The following is a 15,478-nucleotide window of genomic DNA, read 5'->3' as shown; positions in this document are numbered from 1 at the left end:
TCATGTCTTGATCTTCTCCACCTTGATCACATGACTCAATGTCATGTCTCATGTGCAATGAGCTCCTTTATCACCACGCGTGTGAGCTTTGCAACATCTCCGAGCCATTTCCACCTCCATAGCATATGTTGCTCATACACATGTACTTGTGAACTAATCACCTATGTATCTCACATAAACATAATTAGTCCACCTAGGGTTGTCACTCAATTACCAAAACCAAACAAGGACCTTTCACCTACCCAGATTGATGTGTCGGTTGGTGATACCTAAGCCATCGAATGAGGTGATGGTCCAGGTGGAGCCCTGGAGGTAGGCGAGGGGGGAGCTAACGCTGAGGAGCGCAATGCACACCATGTCGATGGCGTTCAGGCTGCAGCCGGCGGTGCGAGGGCACTTCATGCGTGATCCTGGCGCCACTCACGGTGGTCACCGTGGAGGTGTTGTACCTAGCCTCCATGCGTCTAGAGGGGACCAGCGGGTCAGGAGGAGGAGGAGGAGGGAGCCTAGCGAGGACGTGTTCCTGCTGCATAGCGTGGTCGCGTCGGGCGCCATGGTGAAGGAGCCCGTGACGGCGCTGGACTCGATCAACTCGGAGTGGTACTCGGTGAGGAGGAAGCAGGTGTTCGTGGACAGCGACACTAGGGGAGCTTCGTGGGCGTGTCCGTGGTCGTGCGGCTTGTCGAGGCCGGCGTGGTCGAGGTGCTCAGGGAGGTGCTCGACTGTAGCTCCTCCTCGCCAACGGCGCGACGCCATCCACGTGGTCGCCGCCCAGGACCGCAACGACGTCCCGAAGCTGCTTCTTGGCAAGCCCCTCGTTCGCGTCCATGACCTTTTCATCTTCTTTTACATCTATTGATGCGGCAGGGAGGGACTACAAGAGTCCTCTACGGTTAGCGGTAGAGGCGGGGTAGCCAGACGCGGTGAAGGCGCTTCTCGCGACGAGCGTGAGGGTAGATGCGAGGTGCGGCACGGACGGTGCCACCACGCCCCACGCTACGGCGAGGCACGACGATGAGCAAGGCGGTCGCGCTTCTCCACCTGTCGCACGATGCGCGACGTGCCTGGGAAGACCACATTCTAGAACGCCGCAGAGGAAGGCCACGGCAGCCGGATCATGGACTTCTTGGGCCTCGCACGAGGCGATCCTGGTTGCTGCGCGCAAGGGCGAATGGTGATCGTGTGCAAGTTCACGGAGGCTGCCACGAGCGAGTGCTGTTGTGGCGCCGCGCTCACGCATAGTGGGCTTGTACGCGTATTCCTATACGCATACGTGCCTGACAGTGGACCCATGTACGCTAGAGGTGTTGAAAATGGCATTGATGATAGAGAGACGGAATTATAATGACGTATCTCCAAATAGGCGAATTGTAATGGCGTATCTCCAAATTTTTAAAAAAAACTTACCACCTTGCCTCCGATGGGGTAGGAGAGGTCGCCGATCCACAGAAGGGGGGCCGCAGGAGGGGAGTGCGACCGCCTAGATCCCGATGGATCCGTGAGATCCGCCAACAAGAGAGCAGTGGGGGTCGCGTGGCCACTGAGGTTGAAGAGAGGGGCCGCTGCCGGGTGGAGGGGAGATGCTACCGCCGCTTTTCCGTAATTTGGGAGGACAGAGAAATGAGATAGGGTTAAGGGCTATTTATATAAGGGAGGAAAAATTGAGGTATGACTACAGTAGAGACATTTACGATTGTGGATAATCCTTTTACAGTTGCGGGGTGGTAAGTTGGCCACTATTTTGTAGCTTTATTAATAATAGCAAATATGTTTGTGCGTTGCAACAGAGCGTACAACTTATTACGCTGATGGCTGCAAGGATCTTTGGAGCCTACCTCTTAGCCGACCCATATAGTAGTTACCTCTTCATTTTAATACATGACCCACTTATCTCTTTCACGAAGTTGCTTGATTCTCGTGTCTAAGTCGGTTGTAAGCTTGCAGCACGTTTTCTCTCTCTCTCTCCTCTCATCTTTCCATCTCCACATTTAGCGTGCTTATAGCCTGATACATACACCTGCTAATGCCTTGATGTTGACAAATGGCAAGCAAAATGATGCGCAGGCAGCCCCAGTCCACCCAAGACTTTTGGGAAGGCACCGATTGAAGCCTGACCGTTGAACCGGTAAACCAGGGAGTTGAAACCTTGTCGTGGTCATACACCTGAAAAATGCTCTCATGATTCATGAAAGTTGAGTCAATGTAAACGTCCTTGTCAACGAGCCTTGACTCGGAGGACACTCGGGGCGCTGACCAATCGGGCAGTACCAGAGCGGGCCGGAAAGATGGATTCGTTGCGTCAGAGGAAGCTCTCGCATCACAGACCAATCCAACAGTAACAAAGAGACCGGAGGGTGGTCAACCAGGAGACAGAGTCTGCACCAGCATGCCCGGCGCCGCTCCATCAGTAGGTTGACGTGCGGCACCCTAGTTCAAACGGTCCGTCTCGCTCGGGCATCCGGCGACCAAGTCAAAGTGTCGTCACGTCTCCATGATTTAGCAGGCCAGATCGACCTAGCACAAAGTTACGCATTTCTTGTCTTCATTCAGCCGGACCCGCCGCCCTCCCTCGCCGGGCCCGTCCGGAAGCGCTGCCTGGTGGCGACGGTCGAGCGAGCCGCACGGCCGGCGCGCGCTGGAGAGTGGAGACCTGCATCGCGTCGCGCGGGCATGTGAGCGGGGGCGCGTGGCTAACTAACCGCTCACATCACATGGCACTGGCACGCCCCCCGCGCGCGGTTGGTTGGTTTCGCACGGCCGGCCGGCTTGCGGTCCCCCGTCCCCGTCCTATGGGTGTGGGTGCTTGGTGTCGACCGGACGGTGCCGCGAGGCCGTGGGGGATGGACGGGCGCCGCACCGGACAGCGGGTGCGCGCTGGATCGCAGATTCACAGCCACGGAGCACGAGCGTGGATTGTACGCTGCCGCGCGCCGGGATGGGGCAGGTTTTCGGTCAGGGGGTTAGGGAGGATCTCGTCGCTTTCTGGTTCGGATCCAGGTGATTCCACCGTATGGCCCAGGGACAAACCGAGCTTTTTCGAGGGCAACGGGACGCCGGATGCTCATTCGAGACTATCCCGCTCCGTTGAAACTGGAGAGGCCAAACCGGTTGCTTGTCGTGACGCATCGTGCACTGTGCACATCACAAGCCTAAGCTAAGCAGCGCGCGTGTCGCTTGAGAGGGAAAAAGAACGAATGCGTGATCGGACAAGTCAACTGCTCGTCTTGGATGGAACGGTGCCGTTTTTCTCAAGTCATTACTTGTCCCTCTTTCGAATGCTTATCGTGCTAACAGGGAGATGCTTGGCAGTTGCCATGACAGAATACAGACCTGAACAAAACAGGGGAAATTAACCTTGTCCCCGAGCAATTCTTACGAGCAACAACCAACACAATAGTAGTTAATTAGCAAGCCCATCAATCAAGTCTAACGAACAAAGAAACAAAAGAAGGGAGATGGAACAGCGTGGTTACGTGAGCTCCCCTCCACTCCAAGACCAAGCAATATCTACAGGTTCTAGTACGAATCAAGCATGCAGCAGATGCAGTGCACGGCGCTCCATAGCAAGCCAGGTGCAGCAAGGACGACGGACACGGTCACCCGAGCGTGGTGGCGAGCCCGCCGGCGCGCATCATCTGGCGGAACTCGTGGAAGTCGACCCTGCCGTCGCCGTCGCGGTCGACGTGGCCGATCATGCGCCGGCACTCCTCCGCGGTGCGGCCCTGCTTCAGGCCCAGCGACGACAGCACCGCGCCGAGCTCGTCCACGGTGATGTACCCGTCGCCGTTGGCGTCGAACACCCGGAACGCCTCCCTCATGTCCTCGTCCTCCTCCGCGCCTGCCGCTTCCTCCCCCTCCCCGGCGCCAGCGCCGCCGTTGCCGTTGCCGTTGGCGCTGCTGTCGCCGGCCATGATGGTGCGGTAGAGCACCCCGAACTCCTCCACGTCCACGCACCCGTCGCCGTTGGCGTCGATGCGCGCGATCATGGACGCCAGCTCGTCGCCCGGCACGGACATGCCCAGCTTGCCCAGCGACTCCTCCAGCTCCTCCCGCGTGATGCGGCCGTCGCCGTTCTTGTCGAACAGCTCGAACACGCGCGCCAGCTCCGCCGAGTCGGCCTTCTTGCTGCTGCTCCCGTTCCCCGCTTGCTGCTGCTGCTGCTGTGCAGACGATGACGACATCTTCTTGGGAGAAGAAAGCGGCGTGGAGGGTGCGTCGGCGGCGGGCGTGGCAGTGCTCTCGCGGCCACTCGGGAGGATGGATGTGGGGAGGAATGAGAGGAGGCCGCGCGTCAGGAGGGCCAGCTTAACGAGAGGGGAGGAGGACGATAGCATGGTGGACGACACCGTGTGGGCTTGCTTGCCACTGTATTTGCCTTCTGGTGGTGGTGTGCTATAACTACAAGCAAAGCTTTCCTACCCATGGGCCATGGACCATGGTTGTATTTATATCACAATTTCTGCTTGTTCAACTTAGCCCTTGTTTAGGCCCCGTTTAGATCCAAATTTTTTTGGATTTTGGCTCACTGTAGCATTTCGTTTGTATTTGGTAATTAGTGTTTAATTATGGACTAATTAGGTTCAAAAGTTTCGTCTCGCGATTTCTCGACCAACTGTGTAATTAGTTTTTTTTTTCGTCTACATTTAGTACTCCATGCATGTGCCGCAAGATTCAATGGGATGGTTACTGCACAAAAATTTTTGGATTCTAAACAGGCCCTTAGTTATGCCAGAATCCAAATTTTGGCACTATGCAAAAAGAAGATTTCCCGTCACATCAAACTTACGGTACATGCATGGAGTACTAAATGTTGACGAAATCAAAAACTAATTGCACAATTTGGTTGTACTTTGCGAGACGAATGTTTTGAGCCTAATTAGTCAACAATTGAACAATTATTACCAAATACAAAAGAAACACTACAGTGCGCTACAGTACCTTGAATTTTGGCTGCGCCAACTTTGAGGGCAAACTAAACGCGCCCTTAGTTTTCTTTCTTACAGAAAGGAATCAGTAGACTTTACCTGTATGTCAGAAGAGCCGATGCAGCAGGAACTTTTTTTTGTTTCCACATCAAGAGTTGACTTTGTGATAAATAAAAGTAGAAGTCTATTATAATATCGTAGATAGATGCTGTGTACCCACAAAAAACGGTGTAAACACGACATGTTTGACTCTTTATTCGCCGGGATGTAAGGGCTATTGCATTTTGCAGTTCTTTAGAGGACGAACAGGAAGATAAAAGTTTCATGTGAAAACCTACAATGAAACAGACGGAAAGGGTTACCGAGTTTTCAACTGTTTGCGCTCCTTCGGTCTGACTTATGATAGATGTACATGTACTGACTTATGATAGATGTACATGTACTGTTGTACTTTGCCGGAATCGTGTTTTATGCTACGAAAGCATATAGTCATGTCAAATAAGTCAATTAATACATATTTCTAGAGAAAAAGGCATGTGACATGCCTTTTCTCAGACCCCATTTTTATGACTATCTAGAAGACAAAACTTCAGGAAACACCATGCTTACAATATCTGATCTGTTGACGAAAATGGTATCATTGCCCTTTTTTTGTGTTTATCCCTTAAAATGCTCCTACTTGTTTATAGAGAGGCGTAGAAGTATTTGCTGTGAATATTTCCTCATACTTGATGCCACGTTGAAACTCGCTGAACCAAACATATACATGGGGGTGCCAAGATAAAGAGAAAAAAAAAACACAGCTATTTGCCCTACCTGACTTTATTTTTTCAAAGCAAAACCTGATCACACAACACAACCGACAATTTTGTTCTTTACTACTAAAAGACTTGCCTCCACGTTTATGTTTAATACAGAGAATCAAAAGGGCAGTGGAAATGTTAAGCACTTAAGCCCCTCGATTCCCCGATGTCAACTAAAAACAAATTTGTGGAAACAATTTCAGCTTGAAATACACTATTCGTATTGTAGCTATCAGCCCACCTGTAGGCTAATTTAAATTGTTCATCATCTCCTCACGTCTCCCAATGGAAAACGGTAAGAAAAACTGAGCTTCTGAAGGAACAGGACAAACAGGTGAGAAACATACACCAACACCGGCTCCGAATTTTTTATACTTTGGCCCTTTTTTTGAAAATTTCTCACAAATAGACCTCTGGCGGAAAGAATTCAGGAAATGGACCCACGCCATTGATGCTAGCGTCGAGCTCCTGGGCACGGTCCATGACCTGCCAGGGGGCTCGGCGTCAGAGTGACCGGCGCCGAGCTCCCAGCATTTAACCCCGGCCCAACCTTCTTGCCCGAGCGTTCTTCCTCTTCTTTCTCCTCTCTCTCGGGTTTTTCTCTCCCCACTTCACCCTACCTCACGAATCGACATATTGGACCTTGAAAACCTTGATTTGATCCGTAGATCTTCGAGAGCAAGGTATCCTCGCTCCCCTCGTTTTTTTCGCATCAATTAGGTATATATTAGTCAGATTTTTGGACCTAAGAATCGTCATTACTTAGGGTTTCATTGTATCCCTCAATATATGTATTATACAACCGTAGGTTGATTCCAAGGCGTGGAAAAAGCTAGCAAACCTAGGCGCATGTAGTTATGTTATGGGTTCATTGTTGTGGATCAAATGAGAACCCCTAGGTTTAGGGTTTAATGTTAACTGTTTTCGGTTCTTAGAACGAAATTGGTTGTATTGTAGTTATGGTTCTCATTGATATTTATTTGTGATGTTTTGATGTAAGTTTGTTAAATTACATCCGTTTTGTTAGATGGAAGAAATGTTTTGGGAGGAGTTTTGGTGAAAACGGGGTCGTCCTCGAGAATTATACCCCGACGCGTCTAGCAAAGATGCCCCCATCCCTCCTGACCTCCCTGTCCCTAACTGTGACTGTGGTTTCCCGGCCCATGTTTTTCAATCGAAATATCCGGACACAGCGGCGCGTTGCTTCTACACATGTAGTCGGTTTAATGTAAGAAATTGTTTGCACTATCCTTTTTCTTTATTTGTGTAAGTATGCTACTAATATTTTGTTGGAATCTCGTTGTGTAGGACCATGAGAGGTGCTTTTTCTTTCAGTGGATCGATGGTGCAGACAAGTTTGATCCTAGTTACCTCTTGTTCGACGATTGGTTTAGAGGGAGACATCCACGTGAGCACTTCAAGCGGTGGGTTCCACCCCCCTAACCCTTCACCAATGACGGCTAAGGAGAAGCACCTAGCCACAGTTAGACGACTCGAGGAACCTCCTCTGTGCGATTGCAGAGATCGAACTGTGATAAACCCTGAGAATACATTAGAGTTTGTGTGTCCAAACAAGCATGAAGTAAGTGCAAAGTGTATGTGTTGAAATCTTGAGCTATATGTGTTCATGTACTAATGTCTCATTATTTAGGTGTTTTCAATGGCGAAGTGTCGTTTCAAGGAGTGGTTGTATGGTCCTAAGAACCAATGGCCGGAAGAACCGCGGAGGGTTAAGGAAAAGAAGAAAGAAAGGGTAATCTACAAAGCACCTCCTGTCATGTGCAAATGTGGTGTAAAATCCAACTATGGCCTAGTCCCTTCGGAGCTTGGAATAGGCCATTATTGCGGCCATATGATTGAGTATGATGAGGTTCGTTATTTTTCTGGTAAACATGAAATCGTATTTTGTTTGTTTTGCTAAGACATATATGATATAATATTTCTTTTGAACAGAGCACTAGGAAATGCAGGTGGGAATGTTATGATGGTCAAGCTAAGTTCTTGGATGAACTGAAGAAGAGGCAACTAATTGCACGGAAGAGGGGATATGGACCTGACTACGTCAACATATTCGTTAAACATCACAAAGAAAAGATGCGTGAGTTTGCTAGACAGCGCGGTATTTATAACCCGATCGATGTTGGGCTTAACAAATGGGGATTGGAGAGGGGATGATGTTAGAGGAGGAGAGGGCAAAGAATGAGGCAAGGGAGGAGACAAGAGTACAGATGCAGGTCTTGAACGAGCATGTTGCTACATTATGTGCCAGTGAGTACTTGAAAACCTTTTTTTTCGTTGCCTGGTTTTAAATGTAATATAATCGCGTTGCTAACTGATTGCATTTTATACATGAAGGGATTGGTTGCAGCAGGGAACATGCCGCAGAGGTGGCTCGTGCAAGGTATGAGGAGAAGAAGTTAGATGACCATAGATCGTGAGCTAGTCGCACCGTTCAATCACCGATTGTGTTGTCTGATGAGGGAGACGAGGATGCAGACGACACTGCCAGACTGAGTGAGCTCATTGCTCTAGCAAAGGCGGGCATGCAGGCGCAGGAGGCTGAGGACGACACTGGCAGACTTAGCGAGCTTATCGCTCTAGCAGAGGTGGGCATTCAGGCGCAAGAAGCTGAGGACGACACTGGCAGACTGAGCGAGCTCATCGCTCTAGCAGAGGCGGGCTTAGAGGAGGAGGAGGATGACGACGCATTCTTCACTCAGGCCGCAGCGGCCGCAGATGAAGCGGAGGCCGCTTACTACAAGCGACAGGCAGGTCAGAGCAACATAGTTGAGCCTAGCTACAGCAACAGGGTTGTAGTAGAGGACTGGTACTCGGATGATGAGTTGCTTACTCAGTGCGTTTCAGACTGAGGATTTGGAAGTTCATTTGCCCCTATGTCTACTGTCGTCACGTAGTTGTAGTATTAATATGTTGTGTAATGTGGCATAGTATTGAACTTTTCATTATGTGGTTGTTTTCATTATCTATGGTCTTAATATTCCGCTTAATGATACGGACGTATTGAAATATGAACACGTGCTGCAAAAAAACCTAATGACATACGGCATTATATAAATCAACACACGAAACATATTAAATGGCATGTGACTATATGTACCGAACCTGGGTACAGAGTTTCCTTCGACTAAACCTAACATGCCTTAGGTAATTAAACCTGGGTACATGTGAAAAAGATAAAGTCATCCTAGTAGTGTGGCCATATAGCAAATTGTGTTGCACCTTCTCCATAGTAGCCTCCCGTTGTTGTTGGTGGTGGTGGCGGGGGTGACGGGGGAGGCCCCTTGTTCTTGTGGTTAGGGCAGGTGCAATATGGATCATTGCAGAGTGCCTCCTGTGAATCAGCACCATTGTTGTTGTCGTCCTGTTCGGCGTCCTTGTAACCGCTGCTAACTTCCCTTTCTAGATCGAAGATACGGTCCTGTAGGTAGTAGATGTACTCCGCATGCGGATAAATAGGTCGAGGATCGACCCACCTACTGAACCCATAGTTTTCTTCGGTCAAGGAAGACTACAATAAGTATGTCATGTAAGTGATATACAAGACAAACATATTGAAGAAATAAATAGTAATAGCAATTACCCATGCTCGCGGGCATTTGAAGAAACGACGACCTCCATCTATTCCCTCGGTGAACATCTGCACTAGGCAGTCCTCACCATACATGCATTTTAGTCACTCTTCTTTCTTTTCATCGTATCCTCTCAGTGGTGTCTCTTTGGTGAAATCACTTTTGCTCTCAACTAGGAACCTCTCATAAAGAGCTTCCTCAAAGAAATCGGGACCAAGAGGATCCTCCCACCCCCAGATAGTTTCCTTCCCCTTTCCTCTCCCTCTAGATGACCCTCCAGATATTGGTACTGCAACGAAAGCAAATGCTGAGGGGTGTTCTTCTTCCTTATTGTGTGTGTGAATGAGAGGGAGTGAGTGGTTATTTATAGGTTGAGAGGAGGAATGGAGGCCTCTCAATGTGCTATGTCAGCGATCCGTGTGCCTCTTCACCTCAGCCCTTGGATCAAACAGTCATAAGATGGATGGTGGAGATAGAGTGGAGTTGTGCTTCCTTGCATGCCAGTACTATATTAGTGATGTGATAATTTGATGATGTCCGTGTATCTGAAAAGTCTATGTTTATTGTCTGAAAAACATAGATTCGTTCACTGTTACTTGGTAATCCTAGATTCATTTACAAAGCGTATGTACAATACGTTTGGATTATACACGTTCTAATAAATTTATAGTTAATCTGTGTACTATATTTGTGCCTTTGTAGAAGTGTAGTATGATTAAAGGTTCACGGGAAAAATTCGCAAGATACGGTCTTGTTTTAGGAGCATCCACAGTTACAAACAGAGACATCAATATATATTCCAAACATTTAATCATCCAAGCACAACGAACATCACAACCAACATAATATGTCATGCAAAGTCCAAATAGTCCACAATGTCCATACAGTCCCAAATAGTTACAGAAAAGTAAATACAAAATCCATAATAGTTCATACTAACAACTACCACATCTCTCACTGCCTCCTACTCTTGCCCTTACCCTTGTGACCCAGAGCGCTGGTGCCTGGAGTGTAAGGGTCACGCAGACGGCATTGCCTAGTGCCTAGAGGCGGTGTAGGATGAGTCGAGGGAGCGTCATGGAGCTGAGAGGGGTCAAGCTCATCATGCCTCTTGTCCACATCATTGTCGTCGTCGTCCTCCTCGTCCTCGTCCCCATCCCCTGTAGCTGCTTGACTAGAGGAACCCAAGCCTCCTCTTCCTACAGAAGGAACATACACGTCTTGCGTCGTGTCTGTCCTACAACCACAACGACCAGCCGCACGGCGTAGATGACGTGACAGCCTCTGTTGTACAAAACTATGTTAACTGAAAGAATATAACATATTAATGATATGTTTGAAAGAATATTTTTAATCTTACATCCAGGAAGCCAAGTATGTAGTCGTCATTGACTCTCGGCCGAACTCGCTCGATCTCTTCAACTGAGCATTTCAGTGTATTGCCCTGCAACAAAGTTCTCAATAATAATACTTCTGAACAGATAGCATTAGGTTTTGTTTTCTTTTGTACAAGAATCTAACGTATTATAAGGGCTATACAGCTTGAAGGTTGCACTAACTACAATAGATAACTCCTAATGTTGGTCCAAGAACGCCTAATGTATTGTTATGCAACTTAACATACAAAAATAAGGCAATTGGCTTACCACTCTGTCCAAGATTGGTCATGCCTCCACCTGCCTTCCTGCACGAGTCGACTGGTCATGCGCCGTGTCTTCATCGTCGGAGGACTCGATGTCGGCGTAGTAAGCTTCGGTCCACTATAGCCTCAGCCTGCACCATGTCGTACGCTGGTACCAAGCTTGGTACCGCCTGAACTCATGGTTCATGTGCGGCTTGTTGTTGTCGTCCACGTTGTCGTGCATCTCCTCCCATTCCTCAATAAAGGACTGGTGGTGCCTCTCCTAGTCAAAAATCTTCTTGTTCCTCTGACGATCCAACCTGCACATATGTCATCGTTACATGAATCCATGTACGTATCACCATATTAATAGAAATGGACCATCATCATGAGACATTTGAAATATCAAAACACTTGCTTGTGTAAGTCAACGCCAGTCGAGAATAGAGCCATAGGCCAAAGCTGTCTCACTCCAAATTGGCGTGCAACCCTATCTGGTAGGTGGAACTCGACAGCATAGAAGCAGATTAGAGGGCACCTCATCCTATAGAAGTCGTTGTCGGCCCCACAAACGTTGCTCAGCTGAAAAGGAAGTGCGTCCTCTCCACCATATGGCTCCCACTCCACCTGCAATATGTCCAAATAAGATGTTAGATGGTATACTAATCCTTTTCAAAGCAGCATGGAAAATAAAATTTACTTACACTAGACGCCGTCAGCATATCTAGCTCGTTCGTGTACTCAATGTACGCCCGATCTATCCTCATGTGCGGAACCCTGACCTGGTCCCAAAGGTACGCCCACGTCGGCTGGCGACTTGGAGGCTGACCTTGGAACCACTCACGATGATCCAGAACCTCTGGACGGCCAACTAGAAGACGAGCCCACATCCACAGCTGTAATAGGTACACGCATCCACCAAGTGACGGGTTGGACGAAGACCGACGACACCCCTTGCACAGCTGCCGGTATAGAAAACACAAGACTGCAGAGCCCCAGCTGTACTGACCCACCTGGTCCCAGTCACTGAGGCAGTGGATCCACATCCAGGACACACTGTCACCCATGGCGTCGGGAAAGAGAATGCAGGCAAAAAGGTGTAGGATCCACGCTCGGCAGTAGTACCCAATCGTCTCCTCATCTGCCTCCTCAGGGTACTGTGCGAACTCTGCACGTAGCCAGGAGATGGGAACTCTGGAAGTGCGAGCCCTTTGCTCGCCAAGCTCACGCCCAAGGAAGGCCTCCACTCGTGCTCTCCAGCCCTCTGACCTGCACTGCCTGGTGACTGGGTTGCCATGAATCCTTAGGCCTAGCATCTTCTGACAGTCCTAGAGCGAGACTGCCGTCTCCCCGAAAGGTAGGTGGAAGGTGTGAGTCTCCGGCTGCCACCTATATTTAAGACAAAGCAAGATTACTTGTCAAAAAGTCAATCGCATGAACAAATGCCCATGAATGGAGGCAATGATTCACTTTAATACCTGTCTACCAACACAGTTATCGTTGCTGAGTTGAACTTGGACCACGTATCCCCAATAGCAACTTATTGAATGACTCTACCATGTTGCTACACTGAAACTCGTACCTCCAGCCACCGGCGTCGTGAGCTCTCATCCATTTCTCTAAATCCCTCATCAAACCTATGAGCCATTGTCTACCTTCTGCATTTGAGGTGGTTCTGACTTGCTCCAACTTTTCCTTAAAGTACTTGTCCTCAAGCTGTCGAGCAGCCTCCTGGAACAGATCAAAGTTACCCTTGACACCATCCTTCCGGAGTAGATTCTCGGCAAGGTGCCGAGTACACCAACGATGGTGCAATGGTGCATACCCCTCTATCTGCTCTCGCACGACATTAAGTATGCCCTGATGCCTATCAGATATGACGCCAACCTCCCTGCCAGGCCCAACCATGTGTATCCGGACTAGCCTCAAGAACCATCCCTAACTGTCATTGTTCTCCTTCTCAACCAAGGCAAATGCCAAAGGAACCAACTTGTTGTTCGCGTCACAGGATATGGCTATAAGAAGTGTGCCCTGGTATTTGCCAATCAAGAACGTACCATCAATGGAGAAGACGGGACGACAGTGCCTAAAGGCCTCTACACACTGAGGGAAGCACCAGAAGGCACGAAAGAATATCTGCCTCCCATCCTTCCATGCATTAGGTTTTGGGATGTACTCATAATGCATGCATGGATTCACCGCTTTGATTACATTGAAAAGAACTGGCAGCTGCTCATACCCATCCTCTCAGTCCCCATATATCATCTTCCACGCTCGCTGCTTAGCCCTCCATGCTTTACCATAAGTTATCACATATCCTCCATACAACGCTTCAACGGACCTGATAATTGTCCTCACCTTCATGTTGGGTTCTCCCTGTAAAATTCTCATCAACCGTTTGGCAATGAGGGTAGATGTCAATTGTCGATGCCTCAATGTCAGCTCATGGTCAGCACAATTATGTGGCCCAACAACTTTTGTGATCTTCCATTTTTCGGTTACCTGTTGCTTCCTTGCACAAACCCTCCATGGGCAGCGTTCCTTGTCACACACAACTGTGTAACGGCGCTCCACATATGAATGCAATACCATGTAAGGCCTCTTTCGTATCACTGCAAAAGCCCGCAACCACCTCTTCAAAGCAGGGAGGTCATTGAACACCCTCCCATTCTTAATTACCATGTTAGGACCAGCCTCAGGAGCTTCTAGGAGCTCATCATCACGTCCTTCTGCAAACGCCTGATCCGAATGAGCAAGATCGTTGAACTCGTGAACTCTAGGATCATGGCGGCCGGGAAAGATACGCCTCATCATCTCAACATCACTCTCCGTCAGCTCTCCAACAGGGCGATCATCATCAGAATCAAGAGCCCTAGCCATCTCATATGGCTCCGAATCATGCATAATTTCAACACTATTTGACCCACGGAATCCATCTCCAAAGTGCACTTGTGCAGCAACAGGGGGCACATCCACATTCTCAGGAATGTCTCCTGCAACATCATTACAGAAATGAGGAAAGAATAAAAGAAATAGATGTAAGGAATGGGGTAAGCTCCCAAAAACCATAAGGTTAAGACACTTACTCGGATGATTCTGTGTCAAAGAGATCTCATAAGGAGGATCTGCCATGGAAAAATGAGTCTGACAACCATCTCCAAATACCGCATTAGGGGCAGATTGAGCATCGGGAACCGTAGGTGCAATCTGCATAGGTAGGTAAGGTTTCGGAACGGGAGGGTCGATGTATGCCTGATGATCCATTGCTGGGGTAAACCCATGAGGGATGAGATCAACTAACACCCGACGCACAACCACGTCCAAACATTGCAGCTGGCTCTTCATAGCCGATCTTACATAGTTCTCCCACTGATCCGCACAACCAATTGAGATCATTCGCCTGAAGATGTTCGGAGGACAACCTAGGTGCAGTACACCATCAACTGCAATGCCATCATCTCCAAGGCAATGCAGCTCCTCCTGAGCCCTTGCAACCATATCACTAAATGAAGGCCTATCATTGAGTAGCACAGGCACGCTTTGCATGTCAAGAAACTCAACATATCCATAGCGATCGCTTTCAACGGTGCCTCCATGATATATGGTCACTAGGTTGTCCATCTAATTCAAACAAGTAACGAAACACATGTCCTTTAATCCAAATTAGATAATAGATAGTACCTAACAAGTACTCCCTCCGTTCCTTAATATAAGCTATATAGTTTTTAACACCAATATTAACGCATGGCTTGGGGAAGAATGTGAGACCGAGGAAAAAAAGGAAAATCAGGCCATCTTCTCTCTCTCAATCAGATTGCTTCCTAAATCTAAGAGATTGGTTGGGGCATGTGCTATGTACGGTGGGAAGGTTTCCAAACTAATCGGCATGGGAGCTGATACGTAACTATATTTTGGAATTTTCTTTAGAAATCTATATGGCTTATATTAAGGAACGGAGGGAGTACTTTCTAACTATAAACTAAATAATCAAGATAATAACTACGTATATATTTACACTGTACTCACTAAATAGTTAGATCATATGTAGATAACTAAAAATGTAACTACCTATCTGACTATATCTATGTGTCTATGTGTCTATGTTTCTATCTATCTATATATATATATATATATATATATATATATATATATATATATATATATCTCACTAGATCACTATATATATATATGTATATATATATATATATATATATCTCACTAGATCACTAACTAAACCAACTACCTGAGTCATCACATTAACTAATAAATAACAAATACCAACTAAGTAGGTACATTGCATATTCATAATTTTTACCTTTCCGGGCCGGCGGACGATGGGCGTGGGTCAGGCCGAAGATCCGGGCCGGCGGTGGCGCGGCAGACGACAGCGGTGGCGCGCGGCGAGCGTGGGATGCCCGGGGCTACGCGTGGTGAGTCCGGCTCGACAGGCGCGACCTCGGGCCGACGGTGGAGGGCAAGGCGCGGACGGCGGTGGAGGGCGATGGAGGCGTCACGGCGCGGCACGGCGGCCAACCACGG

The 15,478-nt window shown here is 48.4% G+C and overlaps 1 protein-coding gene and 1 pseudogene across 1 annotated transcript; one reads left to right on the top strand and one right to left on the bottom strand.

Annotated features, from left to right (window-relative positions):
- Positions 1-250: 250 nt before the first annotated feature.
- Positions 251-914, top strand: LOC136492018 (protein VAPYRIN-like; annotated as a pseudogene).
- A 2,480-nt stretch (positions 915-3,394) lies between these two features.
- Positions 3,395-4,411, bottom strand: LOC136493294 (probable calcium-binding protein CML17). The gene has a single exon (XM_066489361.1). The coding sequence runs from the start codon at positions 4,332-4,334 to the stop codon at positions 3,597-3,599; it is 738 nt and encodes a 245-aa protein (XP_066345458.1). The 5' UTR covers positions 4,335-4,411; the 3' UTR covers positions 3,395-3,596.
- Positions 4,412-15,478: the final 11,067 nt, after the last annotated feature.

Source organism: Miscanthus floridulus, chromosome 11, assembly GCF_019320115.1.
Source record: "Miscanthus floridulus cultivar M001 chromosome 11, ASM1932011v1, whole genome shotgun sequence".
Taxonomy (NCBI): Eukaryota; Viridiplantae; Streptophyta; class Magnoliopsida; order Poales; family Poaceae; genus Miscanthus; species Miscanthus floridulus.
The sequence above is the reverse complement of the archived record's forward strand: the minus strand, read 5'-3'. Positions and strand labels throughout refer to the sequence as shown.